The 15,542-nt window shown below is 55.4% G+C and overlaps 1 protein-coding gene across 1 annotated transcript in view; it reads right to left on the reverse strand.

Annotated features, from left to right (window-relative positions):
* The window catches only part of LOC145339083 (tropomyosin alpha-3 chain), a 47,566-nt gene that overhangs the window by 18,929 nt on the left and 13,095 nt on the right, over nucleotides 1-15,542 (reverse strand). The window contains exon 3 of the mRNA XM_080183514.1: nucleotides 2,512-2,645. Within this exon, the coding sequence (XP_080039640.1) occupies nucleotides 2,512-2,645 (134 nt within the window). The remainder of the gene's footprint in view (nucleotides 1-2,511; nucleotides 2,646-15,542) is intronic.

A 15,542-nucleotide genomic window follows, 5' to 3' on the forward strand; every position in this document is an offset into this window, starting at 1 on the left:
CCACCCACCGTGCACTCCCACGCACTTCAATTTTTTTTTTATTGAATTCAAATTCCACCATCTGCCGTGGCAGGATCCGAACCCGGATCCACCAGAACATTAGCTGGGTTTCTGGATTAATAATCTAACCACAATACCACTAGGCCGTTGCCTCCCTATGGGTGGAACTTGAATTCAATTAAAAAAAAAGGAGTTAAGAATCTACTGATGACCCATTGTCGGAAAAACCCATCTGGTTCCCTTTAGGGAAGGAAATCTGCCGTGTTTACCCCGGTCTGGCCTACATGTGACTCCGGAGCGCCACAGCAATGTGGTTGATTCTCAACTGCCCCTCCAAGGGCAACTAGGGATGGGTAATGAACGCTGGCCTAGCCAGTGACGGCCATGTCCCATGGATGAATTTTAAAAAAACACAAGGGGGCAGGCGAAGCCTTGGGCGGGACATCTCACTAACCCCCTGCGCCTGCCAACAATTCAGCACTCTCTCTGTACTGTCACAGCCTTCGGACTTGAGGCTAAGGTGTTATCTGCTAGGCATGGCTGACTCTTGGTGGATGGGGCGGGGGGAGAGAGATCAGGTTCAGCTGTGACCTCCAAAGGCCGAATGTCTGACACGCACCCGCTGTTCACTTGGGGATGGCGGGGCGAGTGAGAAGTCCTGCAGTTGTCGCAGTACCGCGGCCAGGAGTAGGAGGAACAGGTTTCGGGTCTAGTCGCGCTGAGGTGGGAAACCAGCCAGGAGTCAGTGCCTGTCGAACAGGCTTCGGGCCTAGTTGCGCCAAGGTGGGAATCCAGCCAGGAGTCAGTGTGGGAGTATGGGCTTCGGGCCTCATCACGCTGAGGTGGGAAACCAGCCAGAAGTCAGTGCCGGTGGAACAGGCTTCGGGCCCACTCACGCTGAGGTGGGAAACCAGCCAGGAGTCAGCGTGGGAGGAACAGGCTTTGGGCCTTGTCGCGCTGAGGTGGGAATCTAGCCAGAAGTTAGTGCGGGGAGGGGAGGGAGGCGTGGAAGACAGGCTTTGGATCTAGTCGTGCTTGAGGTGGGAAACGAGCCAGGAGTCAGCATGGGAGGAACAGACTTTCAGCCTAGTTGTGCTAAGGTGGGAAACCAGCAAAGAGTCAGCGTGGGAGGAACAGGCTTTGGGCCTAGCTGCACCGAAGTGGGAATTCAAACAGGAGTCAGCGTGGGAGGAACAGGCTTCGGGCCCAGTCACGCTGAGGTGGGAATCTAGCCAGGAGTCAGTGTAGGCAAAATGGCGGGAAAGAATGGGACCATTGGAGAGTTCCACGAGGTGTGGTTGGCTGACAGAGAAATTCAGTATTTTTATTACAGCAACAGGATTGTAGGCAATCTCATTGATCCAGTATTCTTGTCCACAGTGGTTGCGGGGTCGTCAGGGACATCCTGCAGCAAGAGAAGCTAGCTGATAAACCATTCACTGACTTGTGCAAGTTATTGAAGGGACACTTTGCACCACAACTATTGCAGAACGGTACATTACCACGTAACAAATACCGTGGTATCTTGGCAGACATCCTCATTGATCTTAGTGCAAACCAAGGCCATATCTGGATGTCTATGGTCTGTGCAATTACCCACATGGATACAACAGTCCCACATTCTCCCCCCACTGTCCCCCGTGTGGGAGCGAGTCCCGCATTCTCCCCCCGCTGTCCCCCGTGTGGGAGCGAGTCCCGCATTCTCTCCCCGCTGTCCCCCGTGTGGGAGCGAGTCCCGCATTCTCCCTCCGCTGTCCCCCGTGTGGGAGCGAGTCCCGCATTCTCCCCCCGCTGTCCCCCGTGTGGGAGCGAGTCCCGCATTCTCCCCCCGCTGTCCCCCGTGTGGGAGCGAGTCCCGCATTCTCCCCCCGCTGTCCCCCGTGTGGGAGCGAGTCCCGCATTCTCCCCCCGCTGTCCCCCGTGTGGGAGCGAGTCCCGCATTCTCCCCCCGCTGTCCCCCGTGTGGGAGCCAGTCCCACATTCTCCCCCCGCTGTCCCCCGTGTGGGAGCGAGTCCCGCATTCTCCCCCCGCTGTCCCCCGTGTGGGAGCGAGTCCTACATTCTCCCCCCGCTGTTCCCCGTGTGGGAGCGAGTCCCGCATTCTCCCCCCACTGTTCCCCGTGTGGGAGCCAGTCCCGCATTCTCCCCCCACTGTTCCCCGTGTGGGAGCGAGTCCCGCATTCTCCCCCCGCTGTCCCCCGTGTGGGAGCGAGTCCTGCATTCTACCCCCGCTGCCCCCCGTGTGGGAGTGAGTCCCACATTCTCCCCCCGCTGCCCCCGTGTGGGAGTGAGTCCCACATTCTCCCCCCGCTGCCCCCGTGTGGGAGTGAGTCCCACATTCTCCCCCCGCTGTCCCCCATGTGGGAGCCAGTGCCACATTCCCCCCCCACTCCCCCTCGTGTGGGAGCCAGTCCCACATTCCCCCCCCCACTCCCCCTCGTGTGGGAGCGAGTCCCACACTCTCCCTCCGCTCCCTGTGTGCCTCTGGGACAGTTGCTTGGACAGCTTCACCTCTCGCTTTCATCTGCTGCCTTCTCGGCCTCCTCCAGTTTCTGCAGGGCAGTGGCCAGACGCTCCTGGGCTCGATCCAACTCCTCCTCAACCAGCTGGATGCGTCGGTTCAAGGAGGCCACCTCAGCTTCAGCCTGGATGGGAGATAAGAGAGAGAAGTGGCTGGGTGAGTCAGTGTGGGCAGCCTATACGGTGGCTGTTGCTGGGATTAAAATCACCAAGAGACCAGGGAGAAGGAAGTGTCATCTGACCCATCAGCTCAGTGCACCTACAGTTCCAGGATAAACCATGGACTGGCTACATAGTCATGCTCCCAGTTTTTACACACACACACGGAGATGCACGTGCATGGAACCCCACACAGACACCCCCCTACATACAGGCACACACTCCCCCAAGCACACAGAGGCATCCCCCCTCCCCCACACACAGACACACTCACCCTCCGCACGCGTGCGCACACACATTCCCTACCACCCCCGCCACACACACAGACAGACACTCTCCCTGCATGCCGCCCCCCCCCCCGGCACATAGACACTCCCAACCCCCTCCCACGCACACACAGACACTCCCCACCCACCCCGGCACACACAGACACTCCCCACCCACCCCGGCACACACAGACACTCCCCTCCGATGCGTGTGCGTGCATGCACACAGACACCAGACACCCCCCCCCCCGCCACACACACACATACACAATTGCCCACGGCGCATGTACAAAATGCACAAGTTGCCAGAATTGTGGAAAAAAAAGGGTTGGCAGATCATGGTGCACAGCGGGTTAATACTGCTGCTTCACAGGGCCAGGGACCCTGATTCCATTCCTGATTTGGGTCACAGTCTGTGTGGAGTCTGCACGTTCTCCCCCGTGTGTCTGCGTGGGTTTCCTCTGGGTGCTCTGGTTTCCTCCCACAGTCCGAAAAATGCGCGGGTTAGGCGGATTGGCCGTGCTAAATTACTTCCTTACTGTCGGGGGTGGGGGGGAGGTCTAGCTAGGGTAAATGCATGGAGTTACGGGGATAGGGCCTGGGTGGGATTGTGGCCGAATGGCCTCTTTTTGCACCGTAGGAATGCTAAGTGGTTCCCCGCCCCCCCCAACCCCAGAGGCCAGAGAAACAACACTGAGTGCCTGACTTGCTCCGCTAACAATGCTACCAGTCTTCCTGAAGGGTTGGTGCCAGCTGAGCAGACAGGCTGTACCAAGCTGGGACTGGCACAGAAGACGCCTGAGATTCCATCAGCTCGCTGCTCTGACTATAGCCACAGAAGCACAGAATCCCTATAGCGCAGGAGGCGGCTATTGGGTCCATCGAACCTATACCAACCACAATCCCAACCACATCCTATCCCTGTAACCCCAGACATTTAGCCTAGCTAGTCCCCCTGACACTAAGGGACAATTTAGCATGGCCAATCCACCTAACCTACACATCTTTGAACTGTGGGAGGAAACCGGAGCACCCGGAGGAAACCCTCGCAGATATGGGGAGAATGCGCAGACTCCACACAGACAGTAACCCAAGCTGGGATCAAACCCAGGTCTCTGGCGCTGTGGGGCAGCAGTGCAAACCACTGTGCCGCCCCTTACGGGAAATGGATCTGAGATACAATCTATGCTGCAAGGCTAGGTCCACAGCAGCTTTGGAGCGCACAGGCACTGCGGGGGTTAAGTTTATATATTAGTGTCACAAGTCGGCTTACGTTAACACTGCAGTGAAATTACCGTGAACATCCCCTGGTTGCCACACCCCTGTTCGGGTTACACTGAGGGAGAATTTGGCAAGGCCCAGTCCACCCTGACCAGCATGTTTTTCAGAGCGTTGGAGGAAACCGGAGCACCCGGAGGAAACCCAGACAGACATGGGGAGAACGTGCAGACTCCACACAGAGTGGCCTGAGACCGGGAATCAAACCCCGGTCCCTGGTGCTGAGAGGCAGCAGCACTAACCCCACCGTGGATTTAAACAGGCTGGAAACAGACAACTATTACGTGAGGAAGTGCGGGGAACACATTTCAAGGGGCCAGCTCTGTCTCCAGAGGCGTGCCGGGGTGGGACGAAGGAAAAAAGCTAGGAGAACGCCCCAATTAAATCTCCGTGGCAGCACCTGGTAGCTGCCCACACTTGAGCAAGAGCCAAGAGGGAAGTTTTAAACCGCCCCCCCACCCTCGGCAGAAGCCAAGCAGGTCCTAAGGCTAACGTCTGCACTGACGGAGGGGAGGGTCCATTGGGATCAAAGCGATCTGCCGTTTCTGTGGGTGGGGGGCTTCATTCTAAGACCCCGCTGCGCTGTTCCGTCTAGCAATCTCTGATCAACCTCCCTGCCCCCAGCACCCCACCTCACAGCCCTTTGTGGGTCACAGCGAGAAAGATTTCCCTCGGCCCCAAAAGGTAAAGCACTTCCACAAGCATTAAGTACGCTTGCGCAGGCACTTCTCAACTGCACAACTTTCAAATAACTTCTGCACAGACAGAGTAGGCCATCGATCCATCGCTGTGCGCTCGCCGATCAAAGAAGAATTGTAAACGATCCGTTTCTTGCCCTGAGAGAGATCAGTGGGGAAGCCCGCAAAAGGGCTGCTTCCCCTCGAGCCCAGAAGCTGCCCAGCCTCGGGAGCTCGGAAGCTGGGCTGACGTTGCCCGTACCAAGGGAGAGCCGCACTGTCAGAGGTGGCTGCCTTTCTGAAGGCTCCCCCCCAGCCCCCTCGGATGGCTGGAACCTGGTTCCGTGAAGGAGGGTGGGGAGAGTTCTCCCCAACATTCAGCAATAATCTGCCAACAAAGCGAAGGAGATTGTCGTCAACTTCTGGAAGCATAGTGGAGAACATGCCCCTGTCTACATCAACGGGGATGATGTAGAAAGGGTCGAGAGCTTCAAGTTTTTAGCTGTCCAGATCACCAACAACCTGTCCTGGTCCCCCCCAATACTGACACTATAGTTAAGAAAGCTCAATTTTCTCAGAAGATTTAAGAAATTTGGTATGTCTGTTATGACTCTCACCAACTTTTACAGATGCCCCATAGAAAGCATCCTTTCTGGTTGTATCACAGCTTGGTCCTGGGCTCCTGCTCTGCTCAAGATTGCAAGGAACTACAAAAGGTCGTGAATATAGCCCAATCCATCACACAAACCAGCCTCCCACCCACTGACTCTGTCTACACTTCCTGCTGCCTCGGGAAAAGCAGCCAACATAATCAAGGACCCCCCCACGCACCCCGGACATTCTCTCTTCCACCTTCTTCCATCAGGAAAACGATACAAAAGTCTGAGGTCCCGTACTGACCGACTCAAGACAGCTTGTTCCCTGCTGCTGTCAGACTTTTGAATGGTCCTACCTCGCATTAAGTTGATCTTTCTCTACACCCTAGCTATGACAGTAACACTACATTCTGCACCCTTTGCTTCTCTACGAACAGCATGCTTTGTCTGTGTAGCGCGCAAGAAACAATACTTTTCACTATATCCCAATACATGTGACAATAATAAATCCAATCAAAATTAAACAAACACAACAGGTGGACACCACCTCGTCGCTATCTGTGGGAGCTTGCTGTGCGCAAATGGTCTGCGGCCTGTCCAGCGAGAGGGCATATTTCTGAAGTGCTTCATTGAGCTTCATTGAGACAGAAACTCAAGGCTCTATTATCCCTAATGTCAGCATTGCAGAGACCAGCGATAAAGGTTAAGTTTATTTAGTGTCACAATTCCTCTTACATTAACACTGCAATGAAGTTACTGTGAAAATCCCCCAGTCGCCACACTTCTGTTCAGGCTACACTGAGGGAGAATTTAGCACGGCCGACACACCCTAACCAGCACATCTTTTGCACTGCGGGAGGAAGCTGGAGCACCCGGAAGAAACCTATGCAGACATAGGAAGAACATGCAAACTCTGTACAGACGGTGACCTGAGCTGGGAATCGAACCCGGGTCCCTGGTGCTGTGAGGCAGCAGTGCTAGCCCACTGTGCCTCCCTTATGGGAGATGGATCTGAGATACAATGTGTAGTGCGAGGCTAGGTCCACTGCAGCTTTGGAGCACACAGGCGCTGCGGGGGTTAAACTTATTTATTAGTGTCACAAATCAGCTTATATTAACACTGCAATGAAGTTACTGTGAAAATACCCTAGTCGCTACACTCCTGTTCGGGTTACACTGAGGGAGAATTGAGCACCCAACCAGCACGTCTTTCAGACTACGGGAGGAAACCCACACAGACACAGGGGTGGGAGGAGGGGGGGGCAGAATGTGCACAGAGTGACCCAAACCGGGAATGGAACCTGGGTCCCTGGCGCTGTGAGGAAGCGGTGCTAACCACTGTGCTACCACGTTCCCACCCTAGATCAGAGCATACAGTCCGACACCGCTCGACGAGGTAACAGCACTTTCAGGTCCACAAGGAAGGCCCCCTCCGCCCCCTCCCCCAGACACACAGCTCGCAAACACAGTCAGCAACTTTCACTTCTGCTTCTCTCCAACAGCTCTCAGTCTCAGTTCCGCTCAGCCTCTTCCCCTCGGCTCTCCAAGGGGAAAGTCATCAGGTACAGTGTGGTACCAAAGAACAGCACCGCACCAGACCAGGCCCTTCGGCCCCTCAAATCTGTGCTGGTAGAGGGAGGAATGCTAGCCAGAAGATTTAGTTAAAGTTCACTTATTTGTCACAAGTAAGGCTTACACTGTAATGAAATTACTGTGAAATCCCCCAAGGAGCACTGGGGTGGAATTAGGCCATTCAGCCCATCTGCTCCACCATGGCTGATATTTTTTTCACTCTCATTCCTTCTCCGCGTAACCCTTGATACCCTTACCGATCAAGAACCTATCTCTGTCTTAAAGACACTCAATGACCCGGCCTCCTCTGTGGCAAAGAGTTCCACAGATTCCCCACTCTCTGGCTGAAGAAATTCCTCATCTGGATTCTAAAGGGTCGCCTCTTTTACTCTGATGCTGAGCCCTCAAGTTCTAGTCTCTCTCACTAATGGAAACATCTTCCCTGCGTCCACTCTATCCAGGCCTCAGTATCCTGCGAGACAGCTGAGGGGGGGAATGTTGGCTGAGGGGAGTTTGGGGGAGGGGTGCAGAAATCATCATAGAATTCCTACAGGGGTCCCTATAGGGATCCTACAATATTTGAGCCCATCGAGTCTCCACTGACCACATTCCCATCCAGCCTCTATTGGCATAGTCCCATGTATTTACACTGCAAGTCCTAACAATAAGGGACAATTTACCATGGCCAATCCACCCTAACCTGCACATCTTTAGACACTAAGGGGCAATTTAGCATGGCCAATCCACCTAACCTGCACATCTTTGGATACTAAGGGGCAATTTAGCATGGCCAATCCACCTAACCTGCACATCTTTAGGACTGTGGGAGGAAACTGGAGCACCTGGAGGAAACCCACGCAGACACTGAGAGAATGTGCAGACTCCACACAGACAGTGACCCGAGCCGGGAATCGAACCCCATATCCCTGGTGCCGTGAGGCAGCAGTACTAACCACCATGCCGCCCTATGTTGGCCGAGGGAGGAGAGATGGGGGGAAATGCTGGCCGAGGAACAGGGAGGGCAACCTTCGAACGATGACTGGGGATCTTTCGGGGGCCCAATTAACGGGGAACAAGAGCACCGATCAACTGAAAGAGAGAGAGAGAGCCAGGCAGATCCCTCTGCGCACTCCACCATTCCCCCCACAGTTTTCAGGATTAACCATTTAATCCTTGTTTGCCACGACCCCCAGCTAGTCGCTGTCGGGGTTGGGGGGCCTGGCTGTTCCCAGGTTGGGAAGCAGGGATTCTCTGCACGACTCCGGTGACCACTTTGGTCGTTCTGAAGACTTCCTGAAGTTGCGAAAGGGGCCACATCCGGCGCAGATACAATGGGCCGAATCTCCCTCTGCGCTGCATCACTGTTTAAATAAAGAACTTGTAGTTCTACAGTCAGTAACCCCTTCCCCCCCACCCCCACCACTCCCTGCTTTTCAAACACACCAGTTCCAAATCTGGTCTCCCCTGACTCCCCTCCCCTGTATGAGCAAGCCGTGTGGTGCTCTCCAAAGTTCAGCTGCATGAGTCACAGCGCAGCCACTTCCTCTTAGCACAGGGCCCATCTGCCTCTTTGAGCGCACACACACGCGCACGCACACACATACTCCTTCGTAAAACCCCAACTGCTACAAGGCAAAAAGAGGAAGGAAACGGTGAAGATGCGTCTCCATTATAGCACAAAAATGTGCTTCTTTGTGTAACTTCATTGATAGCCACCCCCCACCGCACCCAGGCTGCAAATATTGAGTGGCTGATCCGGACTTGGTCTACCTCTCCAATCCCCACACCGCAACAATTATTAACTGAGATTCATGAGGGGGTTAAATCAAACCCAATTCAAGGAAGTATCAGGATAGGTGATTAAAATCTCCCCCGTGGGAGCAAGTCCCACATTTGTCTGCTGCAGGAGCGAGTCACATATTCTGCTCCAGTTCCCTGTGGGAGCGAGTCCTACATTCTCCCCCTTTCCCCACACAAGGGTGTCAGGTGTGTAGTTTTTCTCCTTATTTAACCATTGGGATATGGGCGTCGCTGGCTAGGCCAGCATTTATTGCCCATCCCTAGTTGCCCTTGGAGGGGCAGTTGAGAGTCAACCACATTGCTGTGGCTCTGGAGTCACATGTAGGCCAGACCGGGGTAAGGACGGCAGATTTCCTTCCCTAAAGGGAACCAGATGGGTTTTTCCCACAATGGGTCATCAGTAGATTCTTAAACCAGATTTCTTTTATTGAATTCAAATCTGCCGTGGTGGGATTCGAACCCGGGTCCCCCAGGACATTAGCTGAGTTTCTAGATTAATAGTCTAGCGATAATACCACTAGGCCATTGCCTCCCCTAGGTGTAAGTGTGTGTGCTTGGCGTAAGGGGGTGTCCAAACTCAGTGTACAATTGCAGCGTCAGCTGTGAGCTGATTGCACTGTTGAACAGGGCAAATTGAATTTAAATCTCTCCGCTGCCGTGTTGCTCCTCAGTGTCCAAAGATGTGCAGGTTGGGGGATTGGCCATACTAAATTGCCCCTCAGTGTCCAAAGATTTGCAGGTTAGAACTACTGGCCATGCTAAATTGTCCCTTGTGTCAGGGGAATTAACAGGGTAAAAGCATGGGGTTATGAGGGTAGGACTTGGGTGGGATAGTTGTCAGTGCAGACTCGATGGGCTGAATGGCCTCCTTCTACACTGTAGTGGATTCTATAATTCTAGGCCAAGGGGGCTTGGTCTGGCATGTCTTAAAATGCCCTGTGTGTCAGTCCCCTGGCAAGGGCTTTGCCCATTCACTGACCTCCTCAAGCCACCAATGTCACGGGGACATTTGCAAGTCTACGTTTCTCTGACATCTACACACAGGAAGGAAAGGCAAGTTTGACCACAGATGTCAGAATTGGAGACTAGCAGGCCGTGCCCGCCAGCGGCATCAGCTTGAAGAGTTTTTTTACTAAAGTGACAGAGGGTGACACCGTTTCCTTCCGTTACTCGCTTAAGGCGATAGATGAGTTTTTACTCCCCAGTCAACCTTTTGCCAACTTTTCTCTCAACTTGTTTAACTCTGGGTTCTGATTGTGGGAAAGGCTGTGAAATGCTTCATTCTTTCTTACACAAAATGTACTCCTTTTAATTCACACAGCCACCCTCCCCACAATCGACCCTTCTCCATTCCGGTCCAAGAATCAAGCCACACAAACACCGGAAGTGGGATGTTGAATCACTCTCACCGGTCCCCTACAGGGGAATGCTATATCTTACACAGCTGCCCATCCCCCCCACCCTGCAGGGGAGATGTTGCGTCACAAACACCCACCTCCACACAGCGGAAAAGGGGGAAGTTGCATTGCAAGCGCGCACCTCCCTACACAAGGGAAAAGGTTTTGATTTGACTTATTGTCGCATGGATTGGGACACGGTATCGCTTCTTGTGCGCTATACACACAAAGCATACCATTCATGGAGAAGGAAAGGAGTGCAGAATGTAGCGTTACCGTCATTTGATTTAATATTGTCACATATATCGGGATACAGTGAAAAGTATTGTTTCTTGCACACTACACAAAGCATACCATTCATAGAGAAGGAAAGGAGAGGGTGTAGAGAAAGATCAACTTAATGCGAGGTAGGTCCACTCAAAAGTCTGACAGCAGCACGGAAGAAGCTGTTCTTGAGTCGGTTAGAAGGTGACCTCAGACTTTTGTATCTTTTTCCCGATGGAAGAGAGAATGTCTGGGGTGCATTGGGCAGGGGGGGGGTGGTCCTTGATTATGCCGGCTGTTTTTCCTCAAGGCAATGGGAAGTGTAGACAGAGTCAATGGATGGGAGGCTGGTTTGTGTGATGAATTGGGCTACATTCACGACCTTTTGTAGTTCCTTGTGGTCTTGGATGTTGTGTTGCAGACCTGCATCCCTTACACAGGAGGAAAGAGATGGTGTATTGCCTACACAGGATACACAACACGCAGGCGGGTACACGGCACGGCTGGCAACCGCACAGGCGCACTCAAGGCCACAGAGTCTCACGCAGGCGCCTACACGTCGCGGCTGGCACTGTCAGCTCTCGCGCAGGCGCACACGGCATCATCCACTCACTGCGCATGCGCACATACGGAACCGCCGGCACCCGCGCGGGCGCACAGCAGTTCATCCTCCCTCCAGTCGCGGCCGTTCGGCGCACACCAGAGCCGTTCCTGCCCTGAGAGCGGGTCGACAGGCTCTCCTCTCATCCCATCACTCACATGCTCCCGGGCCTTGCGCTCGGCCACCACCTCCTGCTGCAGCCGCTCGGCTCGCTCCTCGGCATCGTCCGCCTGCTGCTGCAGCACTTTGATCTTCCGCCGCACCGCTTCCAGGGAGGTCCCAGCCATCGGAGGGGACGGGAGTGGGGGTGAAGGGGGAGGGCAGCGGCGATTAGAGCGGCGGCCGCTGTGGAGACAGGGAGCTGTTTGCGATCCGGTTCCTGTCACACACACGCAGAGAGAGAGAGACACCCAGCAACGGGCGGGGAAGAACAGAGCAGGCGTTTCCAGGAAGTGACGGAGACGCGCAGAGCACGTAAGGTGAGAGGAGGCGGGGACACGCAGAGCGCGTAAGGTGAGGGGGGCGGGGACACGCAGAGCGCGTATGGTGAGAGGGGCGGAGACACGCAGAGCACGTCGGGGTAAACAGGAAGATAGAGAAGCGCATGCGCAGTCGTGAGGGGTGCGAGCAGACGGTGGTGCGCATGCGGTAGTAAATGGTGGCGCGCATGCGTAGTTATGGTGAATCAAATTGAGGCGTGCCTGTGGGAGGGAGGAATTTGGAGAAACGCATGCGCAGTCATGGGCAAGCGGATGGAGAAACGCATGCGCATTCATGGGCAAACGGATGGAGAAACGCATGCGCAGTCATGGGGCAAGCAGTTGGAGCAACGCATGCGCAGTCTTGGGCAAGCAGATAGAGCAAAGCATGCGCAGTATGGAAAGCAGATCGAGGAGCGCATGCGCAGTAGTGGGGAGGCGGGAGGCAGCGGCGGTAGCGCATGCGTCATATTGGAGGCGGGAAAGCGCATTGAGGGGCGCATGCGCAGCACGCGGCCGCATGTGGAGGCGTGGCTAACGGCACAGGGCGGGACTTATAGAAGGCGTGAGAGGCTGAGTCAGCTGTCAGATCCCGCCCCTCCCCGCGTCGGTCACTCTGGGGGAGGACACGACCCTCCCCGCGTCGGTCACTCTGGGGGAGGACACGACCCTCCCCGCGTCGGTCACTCTGGGGGAGGACACGACCCTCCCCGCGTCGGTCACTCTGGGGGAGGACACGACCCTCCCCGCGTCGGTCACTCTGGGGGAGGACACGACCCTCCCCGCGTCGGTCACTCTGGGGGAGGACACGACCCTCCCCGCGTCGGTCACTCTCGGGGAGGACACACCCCTCCCCGCGTCGGTCACTCTGGGGGAGGACACGACTCTCCCCGCGTCGGTCACTCTGGGGGAGGACACGACTCTCCCCGTGTCGGTCACTCTGGGGGAGGACACACCCCTCCCCGCGTCGGTCACTCTGGGGGAGGACACACCCCTCCCCGCGTCGGTCACTCTGGGGGAGGACACACCCCTCCCCGCGTCGGTCACTCTGGGGGAGGACACACCCCTCCCCGCGTCGGTCACTCTGGGGGAGGACACACCCCTCCCCGCGTCGGTCACTCTGGGGGAGGACACACCCCTCCCCGCGTCGGTCACTCTGGGGGAGGACACGACTCTCCCCGCGTCGGTCACTCTGGGGGAGGACACGACCCTCCCCGTGTCGGTCACTCTCGGGGAGGACACGACCCTCCCCGTGTCGGTCACTCTCGGGGAGGACACGACCCTCCCCGCGTCGGTCACTCTGGGGGAGGACACACCCCTCCCCGCGTCGGTCACTCTGGGGGAGGACACACCCCTCCCCGCGTCGGTCACTCTGGGGGAGGACACACCCCTCCCCGCGTCGGTCACTCTGGGGGAGGACACGACTCTCCCCGCGTCGGTCACTCTGGGGGAGGACACGACCCTCCCCGTGTCGGTCACTCTCGGGGAGGACACGACCCTCCCCGTGTCGGTCACTCTCGGGGAGGACACGACCCTCCCCGCGTCGGTCACTCTGGGGGAGGACACACCCCTCCCCGCGTCGGTCACTCTGGGGGAGGGCCCACCCCTCCCCCGTGTCGGTCACTCTGGGGGAGGGCCCACCCCTCCCCCGCGTCGGTCACTCTGGGGGAGGACACGACCCTCCCCGCGTCGGTCACTCTGGGGGAGGGCCCGCCCCTCCCCCGTGTCGGTCAGTTAGGGATGGATGATTAAATGCGGGGTATCGCCTGCATCCTGTGAATGAATAGCCCAAATCCACACTTCAAAAGCATGGGAGTTCGTAGAATCCGAGAATCCCTACAGTGCGGAAGGAGGCCATTCAACCCATTGAGTCTGCACTGACCACAATCCCACCCAGGCCCCACCACAACGACCCCACATTCTTACCCTGCTAATCCCCTTGACACTAAGGGGTAATTCCCCCTAACCTACACATCTTTGGACGCTAAGGGGCAACTTAGCATGGCCAATGCAATTAACTCATCTTTGGACTGTGGGAGGAAACCGGAGCACCCGGAGGAAACCCACGCAGACATGGGCAAACTCCGCACGATGACCTGAGCTGGGAATTGAACCTGGGTCCCTAGCGTGGCGAGACATGCAGTGCTAACCACTGTGCCACCTGAGGTCGGAGGAATGCTATATGAAAGCAAGCTCTAGTTAACGATACTAACAGAATCTTGGCTTTCTGATTTCAAATATATTCGTCTAGAAGGCAAGAGCGACCTGAACAGCCCATCGCGGCTCCTGATTGTAACGGTAAGTACAAACTAATCCCTGGTTCAGGACAAGGGAGTGTTATCAGCTGAAGGGGTCTTAACCGTCACTGGAACCCTGGAGCTACTGTGTACGGATCAGCTTTCCCAGCTATGAGAAGGACTTACAGGTCCTGGTGTAGGTACGGGCAAAATCATTCACGGAACCCAGAGGTTACAACCATTAAGAACAATCAAGCAGGCTGGGTCACAGTGGGGTCAGCAACACTGCCTCACAGCGCCAGGGACCCGGATTCCATTCCCAACTCGGGTCACTGTCTGTGTGGAGTCTGCACGTTCTCCCTGTGTCTGCGTGGGTTTCCTCCAGGTGCTCCGGTTTCCTCCCACAGTCCAAAGATGTGCACGTTAGGGGGATTGGCCGTGCTAAATTGTCCCCTTAGTGTCCAAAGATGTGCAGGTTAGGTGGATTGGCCATGCTAAATTGTCCCTTAGTGTCCAAAGATGTGCAGGTTAGGTGGATTGGCCGTGCTAAATTGTCCCCTTAGTGTCCAAAGATGTGCAGGTTAGGGTGGATTGGTCATGCTAAATTATCCCTTAGTGTCCAAAGATGGGCAGGTTAGGTGGATTGGCCATGCTAAATTGCCCCTTAGTGTCCAAAGGTGTGTAGGTTAGGGTGGATTGGCCATGCTAAATTGTCCCTTAGTGTCCAAAGATGTGCAGGTTAGGTGGATTGGCCATGCTAAATTGTCCCTTAGTGTCCAAAGATGTGCAGGTTAGGTGGATTGGCCATGCTAAATTGTCCCCTTAGTGTCCAAAGATGTGCAGGTTAGGGTGGATTGGTCATGCTAAATTGTCCCTTAGTGTCCAAAGATGTGCAGGTTAGGTGGATTGGCCATGCTAAATTGCCCCTTAGTGTCCAAAGATGTGTAGGTTAGGGTGGATTGGCCGTGCTAAATTGTCCCTTAGTGTCCAAAGATGTGCAGGTTAGGGTGGATTGGTCATGCTAAATTGTCCCTTAGTGTCCAAAGATGTGCAGGTTAGGTGGATTGGCCGTGCTAAATTGCCCCTTAGTGTCCAAAGATGTGCAAGTTAGGTGGATTAAAATTGGCACCTAACCCGCACATCTTTGAACACTAAGGGGTAATTTAGCACGGCCAGTCTCCCTAATCTGCACATCTTTGGAGTTGTGGGAGGAAACTGGAGCATCCAGAAGAAACCCATGCAGACACGGGGGGAATGTGCAGACTCTGCACAGACAGTGACCCGAGGCGGGAATCAAACCTGGGTCCTTGGCGCTATGAGACAGCAGTGCCAACCCACTGTGCCGCCCTTGGACCCCTGAAGGCAACAGGACAGGTTGATGGGGTGGTTAAGAAAGCACTTGCCTTTATTAGCCGAAGCGCTGAACACAAAAGCAGGGAGGTTACGATGGAACTGTGTAAAACACTGGTGAGGCCCACAGCTGGAGTAGTGCGCGCAGTTCTGGTCGCCACACTATAGAAAGGATGTGATGGCACTGGAGGGGGTGCAGAGGAGATCCACTAGGACGCTGCCTGGGATGGAGTGTCTCAGTTATGAAGAGAAGCTGGTTAGACTGGGCTTGTTTTCCCTGGAGCAGGGATGGCAGAGGGGGGAGACCTGATCGAAGTGTACAAAATCATGAGGGACAGAGGTAGAA

This window comes from Carcharhinus amblyrhynchos, unplaced genomic scaffold, assembly GCF_965287045.1.
Source record: "Carcharhinus amblyrhynchos unplaced genomic scaffold, sCarAmb.v2.hapA chromosome_319, whole genome shotgun sequence".
NCBI classification, from domain to species: domain Eukaryota; kingdom Metazoa; phylum Chordata; class Chondrichthyes; order Carcharhiniformes; family Carcharhinidae; genus Carcharhinus; species Carcharhinus amblyrhynchos.